We start from the raw sequence: 7,774 nt of genomic DNA on the forward strand, positions 1-7,774 counted from the left end.
GAAAGGATCTCTTCTCACCCATTACGGCCTCTTAGGATTACTTCTCATTCGCTACCTCTGCAACAAGAATGCACAGTGCCTTAATCAGCTGCTCAATGATGGAGGTTACGGGGCTTTTTTGTTAGACTCAAACGAGAAACAGCCTGGGAAAATGGGATACCAGTACTAGACAGAATTTGAGGGAGAGGAGGGGGCGAGAAAAAAAACAGCTAGACTGAGAAGTTGTGCATTCAGCTAAGCCGCAAAAGTCCTCCCTCCCCCCGCATTTCATCACCCCATGGAAAAGTCTCTCTCTCGCTCTCTCTCTCTCTCTGCAGCTGTGGTGTGCCGAGCATCACCTCCACAGAGCAAGTGCCTTTACTTGAGCAGAGGGAGAGGGGAGAGGAGGGTGGCAGCACGAGCAGGAGAGAAAACCCCCAGGAGCGTGCGTCAGGGAGCATCTACGACTTTGCAGAGAGAGCTGGAAAGTGCACAGGGAAACGACCAGAGGTTTTGGAGTATCAAAGCGGCCGCTGGGGCTGGGAAAGCGTGCCGAGGGTGACTCAAACACTGTCGCTGTTGATCCCGGTGTCCCTGGCACAGCAAAGAAGCCGGAACAGCAGAGTGAAAAGGTTGCGGGATCTTGCAAGGGGGGCTCAGGGGATCCCTTTACAGTGACAACCGAGCCTGATAAATTCTGCGAGACACAACTGACTGGAGAAAGATTGCGGCACATTTGGTGCACATTTTCCTCCCGTGAAGGCGTCAAAAGGCTCGGTAAGAAAGACAAGATTGACATTACTACCGGTACTTTTGACTTCACTGATGCTGAATGATGGAGAGAAAAACTCCTTGAGAGAAAAACCCCATTTTCAAATCCAGACTTACTGCAAAGCTCTTTCCACTCTGAATAACTTTCTGGGCTTTTGCACGCTCAACAAGCACAACATATAAATAACCTCCATTCTCCTCAGTGGCTGAGATTGAGACCATTAAGATGCTTCCTGCTGATGCAGTCTGAACTGTAAGTGGATTACAACGGCAATATTTTGGGACTGCTCTTTGAAAAAAGAAGAGGAAAATCTATAAGTGCTGGATTTACATCTGTCAGAGTGGAAGAGGATCCTTTTGTCTTTCTTTTCCCGTGGATTACAGATGGGCTTTGTGATCTCTCTGCACAGTCTCATGGATGACTGCGCACCAGTCATTAGGATAAAGTACAAAGGGGGACTCAAGTGAGGACTGACATGAATCTTTATCTCTGAAGATTAGGCAAACACAGATGTTGAAAGTGAATCTGCAATGTAATGTTTTGTCCCTAATAGTAGGACATGTAAGTAATTTGTTCAAGTGTTGCATTGCATTTAATGAGGGTGTCTCATGCTGACATCCATTAACTTTCTGGCACACTAGTTGAGCGTCATTAACTAAATGAAGGCTTCTGTCTACCTGGCAGGTGGCTTGGACACAAGACAAGAGTGACTGAGTCGATTTGCGTAGCTCTTGTTTCCTGGATTCTGGCTAAAGCAGAAATCATTTGGGCAACACTACAATCTTATCTGCGTCTTCATTGGTCAAACTGAGGACACTCCTCTTCAGGACTTAGCTCCTCCTCCTGAACTCAGCAAGGATGGTCCCCCCACCTCCCACCAACAAGCCTCACGTGTGCCTGTCCACCATCCTCATCATGAGCAGCATGGCGCTGATTGATGCCTACCTGGTGGAGCAGAACCACGGCCCGCGCAAGATTGGCATCTGCATCATGGTGATGGTGGGAGACATCTGCTTTCTGATCGTCCTGCGCTACGTGGCCGTGTGGGTGGGCGCCGAGGTGCGCACGGCCAAGCGAGGGTACGCCATGATCCTTTGGTTCCTCTACATCTTTGTGCTGGAGATCAAGGTCTACTTTGTGTATCAGAACTATAAGGCTGACCGGAAGAGCCTCGACGCTCTGGCCAGGAAGGCGCTAACTCTGCTGCTCTCCATCTGCATTCCGGTGCTCTTTGTGGTGCTGGTGGCCATCGACCACATGGAGTACGTGCGTGCCTTCAAGAAGCGCGAGGAGATCCGCAATCGTCTCTTCTGGGTAGTGGTGGACTTGCTTGACATTCTGGACATTCAGGCCAACCTGTGGGAGCCCCAGAAGAAGGGCCTCCCTCTGTGGGCGGAGGGCTTGATGTTCTTTTACTGCTATATCCTCCTCCTCGTGCTACCTTGTGTGTCTTTGAGCGAGATCAGCATGCAAGGTATCAACATCGTGCCCCATAAGATGCTCCTGTACCCAATCCTGAGCCTGGTGACTATAAACATAATCACGCTCTTTATCCGTGGCGGCAACATGCTTTTGTACAGGGACGCCAGGGTGTCGGGGATCCTAATAGGAAAGAACATTCTGGCGATCATCATAAAGACCTGCAGCTTTGTCCAGTACAGGAGACAGTTACAAAGCGCCCCTCCTGCTTTCGGGGTTGAGCTGCAGAAAAACTCACTGGCCCATGCCCGCCCTACCCCCACCCCTCCCCAAGTGGTTATCCAGGACCAGACACCCCTGCCCGAGGTGACGACATGCGAGCACACGTGACAAAATGCTCTGCAGGACCCTCAAGATGCTGGCAGGGCACAATGTTTGACACTTTTTAGGTCATGTGCACAATCGTCTGAAAACGCCGAATGCTGATGCACACAAGATGGTTAGTCGGCATCTCCAGTTCAGTCATGTTGCAATTTATATCTTGTGACTTTGTTGAAGCGCTTTCCTCCTGTGAATTCAGTTGAGTGTGTATCTTTCCAATGGTACAAGAAAAAACTGTAATACAAGAGTATATATTTTTGAACTGGCTGTTTCATTCTAATGTGTGATGTGGTGTGTATTTGTTTTGCTTGAGTCTTCTTAGTAGTCGAGGGCTTTACATCAAAACTTGAGCAAACAAAGAGGGAATCCAAGTAATGTGAAAATAACTGTTCAAAATGATGACATAAGTGTCTTTTCTATGTGACTTTTTGATAAAGTACTGCCCTTCTTCTGTACGAACAGGGTTTGCATCACGCCATTTCAAAACCATTGGAACAGTTAAATAAATGTGTGTTTTGTTTTGAAGTCAAATTCAGCAGGTCTTTAATTAACCTGTGCTGCAAAATAAAGTAGGCATTTTTTTCCGATTCATTGCTGAAGTGGTGATTTTGCAATGTCATTCCTCCCATCGGTGTTTTGAGTGGGTGTACTGAGAAGAACAGCATCTACAGTTAAAACTTTTACTTGACTGACAGTGGCTACAAACATGAGGTAGAGCACCAGATAAATACAAAAATAATAATAATAAAACATGAAAAATAAAATAATAATAAAACATGAAAAAAATGTGGTCGATCGATCTACTAGATAGATAGGTCCAATCCATCCATCCATCCATCCATCCATCCATCCATCCATCCATCCATCCAACTGGAACCACCAGTCAAATGCTTTGAACGACATAATTCAGAACTTGGCCAAAGTTTTCAGGAAAAATCCCAAGTACCGGTAACATGAGACAATACAAAAAATAATATCTCAAGGGCTTTACTGCCCAAGTAATAAACAGTTGGATGGCGGATTAATTCAACGTCGGTTATTTCCTAGCATTTTTTTCTGCCTACCATTTAAAATAGCACAAATCACATTACCTCATAAAATTGTGTTGTATATCGCATTGGGGAAGTAAAGAAACTGGACCATTCACAACAAACAGCACGGGGAGATCAATTATAAAGCAGCTAATTGGGAAGTGTGAACTAGATTTAAAAACAGGATTCTCTATAGAATTCACACATTTGATCTTTAAGCCTCTCTCACTTGTGGCTCCTCACATTATTTAAAGCACACTGGCTTCCCAAGGGTGAAGTAGCTGGTTCTATATTTGAGCTAATGAGAACGGGAGTCGGCAAGCTCATTTTTGGTCATTTTTAAGATAAATGGACAAATGAACAGTGAAAAGGCATATTTCTGATAAATATTGGTATAAATCAAGTTTTAGTAGCCATTTTGACACATAGGGGGAAGCCTGTTATTCATTTCTTACGTATTTTTTGTAACTGGTGCCAGTGCGTCTGTATGTCAGTAAATGTGAACATTATTTCTCACCTTTCAATTAAATCTGTGCATAATTATGTCAGTGACGACAATTTGCTTTTGTAAAAAGCAACACATTGTGGTAAATGCAAACTTGCAGTATATGTTTACAGCATGTGCAAACAAAGGAACACATTCACTCTATAGTATTCCAATTACGGATTTGCATGAATGATAATTAAACCTGGTGACCACAAACATAATTCTGCAATTGACAATGTCAGTGAAAAGAGGTTTGAAAAAAATGTCTCAAGTAGCCAATAATCACATTTACTCATTAACAGTGTGCAATTAACCTACATTCATTTAAATAGTTTCAGCACTTATTTGAAGACTTAAAAGCATTACACAAGCACATGCTCTCATTTTTTTTCCTTCTCGAGATTGAATGTCACAAGTGTAATTTGTAATTAAAAAACAAACAATTACCACCGCATTGTGTGGGTCCACTTGATGCTTACGAAGCATGTGATTTGCATCTGCTGAATGAATAACTCATTAGACTACGGCATTTACGCCTCCACATCAGATCATCAACTAATATAAATTCAGTTACCATTTTTATCAATTAAAATAATTTCAAATCAGACCCACTTCCGGAATCTGAAAGAACATTGGGATAGAACAATTAAGTATTGGCTTGTAAGAAAGCGGCTCAAAGGAGGGTTTGTTGGCCCTGTGATTGAGAAGCTATAATGAAATATTAAAATGACTTTATGATGACACGTGTGAATTTTAAATGTGAATGCAGAGAAATGTCTCGTACACTGAAGAACCAACCTATTGATTGATAGACTGACGGACCAAAATAACATCTTCAAAAAGGTGCTCATGTGCACTGACCCTGCCACAACATACTATTGAATGAATACCGCAGTCATTCAGGTATCCTTGTTTTGTAAGTGCATCACATTCCCTGATGTTTAACTGTGAGTGATATTGGGTGCACCGGCCCACATTAACACTGACATAACGTAGTGCCCTGCGCCCAGCAAGAAAGAGAAACGGCAGCAGTAAATTCACAGCTCGACCTTGGGCAGTCTGGGATGGCAGCACAGCCGGGAAAACAAATCTATTTTTCATGGAACTCATGTTAGGGCAGAAAAATAACAGAAATAGATGCTCATCAAATATTGAGTTCCTTGTATTGGGGCTAACCGATCGCAGATTTTGGAAGACGAGGCAGAAAAAGATGTTTTTTAGCATCAACAAAACTCTCTGTGATGATGTTGCAATAAATTTTTAAAATACCCTGAAAGGTCCACATTTAAAGCTCCGTGTGAATTTCAAAGTGTGATGGTCAGTTCACATGACAAGGGATGCTTGAACCAAAAATTTGGATTCAGTACGCACAAGAAAGCCAAGTAGTGTTGAAAGTTATTTTGCAGAGTTTCAAGATGGCCATATCAAATATTGGAAACTATTTGCCGAATGTTAGCAAATATCCATTACCCAGTTCAATCTGCAGAACAAATTGGTTTTCTCACACAATGTCTTGAAAGTGATGCCGGTAATTCGTGTAATGCATTACTCCAAAATGTGCACAATTTCAAGTGATGACTAATCCAACAATTCCCAGTCAACTAATCAGACTGTTGTCACGCACCTGAATCCTAACACTTTTGTACTCCCTAAAATCACTTAACAATCAACAATACATTATAAAACACGTAAGACTGGGAAACTGGTATTTACAGCTTTAAAATGGTGAAAGGTGTTGGTTATTCACATTCCCGTCTGAGGGAGTTTTCATCATCTGCTCACGTGTTCTAAACAGCAATGGAGGAAGGAGTCAGTTAGATCAGTGTTTTCAAGCTGGAAGTACTGTCACTTATTTGAGTATGTGCCAGCTAAAAACAAAAATATGAAGGTTTATTGCACAAAAAGGTTATGTAGCACCAATAGCACTATGTCAAAAAAGCCAAAACAAAAAAACAAACATGGATCGCAGCACAGTATGCATTCAAGCTTCAAGAAGTACATTATTAATGTTGAGTTACGCCATTAACCATTAAAACATCCACCCATTAATAGTTAAGTATGTCAATTTAAAAAAGACTGTATTTTATGGATTTAACAAAATATTTATGTTAAATGCAGTCTAGAAATACTGTTATTTATTTATTTTAATAACAAGTAGACCATTTATGGTAAGTGAAACCACACAAAACACAAAAAGGTTGTCTTCATTTTATTTTTAATAAAAAACAAACTTTCTTTTGTTTTTTGTGTGCAGTTTGTCACTTTTTTTACTCACTACTGCCACCTCTGGCCCACAGCGTAACTGCAACATCTGTGTCAGGCTTGTTCATGGTGCGCGCGCGAACACGATCTTAAAGCGACAGCCCAGGTTGACCTGACTTCAAATGAGGTAAGAAAAACTCCGCCCCTCACCTTCCCAAAGAAACTGTGGAGTGTGAGGGTCCGCACACTCTACTATAAACGGAAGGTAAAAGCTGATAGGTGCAGTCAGAGTAAAACAATCAGAACTCTTCGTACTCATCTGAGCATTGGTGGAGCATGCATGATGTAGAAAAAGCTTTGATATTACCTTTTTAAACGGCACAATGCACCTTTAAGGAGGGTTGTCAGTATTTTTCTGAATGTAACTGTTAAAGTAACTTGTAATCTAACTGAGCTACTTTTAAAATCAAGTAATCAGTTAAGTAACTAAGATGCATTTTAAATCACGTAATCAGTAAAGTAACTAAGTTACTTTTTAGGGTAACTTTGGCAACACACATAAGGCATTACAAATATGGTTAACTTACTCTGTGATATTAATCATTATCATGCAACAGGACTAATACAATCTGCGAATTTATTCGAAGATCAAGTCTATATGACTTGAAATGACAAAGTAATCATTTGCATAATCAGATCCCTCGTAGGAGTCCTTGCAACTTTGCGTTGAGGCAACAGGCAATTCGGTTGGTTCTCAGATGTCTAAATACAATGCTTTGTCTCACGTTGGAAGTTGTAAATATTTTCAGATTCCTAAAAAGCTCTGTTGACTCATAAAAGATTTAGAAGGCGCGCTTACAGGGATATTCTCAGTCATCTGTTTACGGCGCTCCGCAAAGTCCCAAAAGGCTTCAAGAAAAATAGCTGTTGGTGAAAGGAAACATCAGTTTATGTGTTCTGTAAAAGTGGCTTCATTTATTTAAAAAATGTGTTAATACTCTCAGCAGGAAGACATTTGTTGAGTGTAATTGAACCGTCTCCTTGAAAATAGCATCAAGATTAGGCTTTGGCTCAAAATTGACTTCTTAGATGTCTTTACCTCCTAAAGTGGTACATTTCTAAATATTCAATGCTAAAATCTGATCATCAGCTGACAACTATTCCAAAAGCCCTTCACTGACGGTGGGCCTAAAATAATAGAATTCTAAAAAAAAGTGGCCTTTATTAAGAGGTGTGGCCCCAAATCCTTTGCCTATTGTCTGAATAAGACATTTTGCACTCACGCCCCAAAATTATGTAACCGCCCACAAACTGAGTTACTTCACCCATGATATGCTCAGTCAGGCCATTGGACCACATACTGTCTGAAACATTGACATGCAGAAACATCCACATTCCCCACAGCTAAATGTAAGCAGAGCTGCATTGAATTTTGTTCAATTGTCTAATCAGCAAACACACACTTGATTGCTTGGTGATGTTGCCGACGCAGTTGTGGGATAT

At 41.5% G+C, this 7,774-nt stretch overlaps 1 protein-coding gene across 1 annotated transcript; it reads left to right on the forward strand.

Annotated features, from left to right (window-relative positions):
* The first annotated feature begins 332 nt into the window (after positions 1 to 332).
* On the forward strand, positions 333 to 3,136 carry LOC144061543 (transmembrane protein 121). Its single transcript, XM_077582097.1, has 2 exons — positions 333 to 1,312; positions 1,436 to 3,136. Exon 2 carries the CDS (start codon positions 1,610 to 1,612, stop codon positions 2,558 to 2,560), a length of 951 nt encoding a protein of 316 aa, XP_077438223.1. The 5' UTR covers positions 333 to 1,312; positions 1,436 to 1,609; the 3' UTR covers positions 2,561 to 3,136.
* Positions 3,137 to 7,774: the final 4,638 nt, after the last annotated feature.

Source organism: Vanacampus margaritifer, chromosome 12 (genome assembly GCF_051991255.1).
Source record: "Vanacampus margaritifer isolate UIUO_Vmar chromosome 12, RoL_Vmar_1.0, whole genome shotgun sequence".
Lineage (NCBI taxonomy): Eukaryota > Metazoa > Chordata > Actinopteri > Syngnathiformes > Syngnathidae > Vanacampus > Vanacampus margaritifer.

Excerpts from the sequence above, each read along its gene's own strand:
- LOC144061543 (XM_077582097.1), top strand. The coding sequence starts at position 1,610 with ATGGTCCCCCCACCTCCCACCAACAAGCCTCACGTGTGCCTGTCCACC.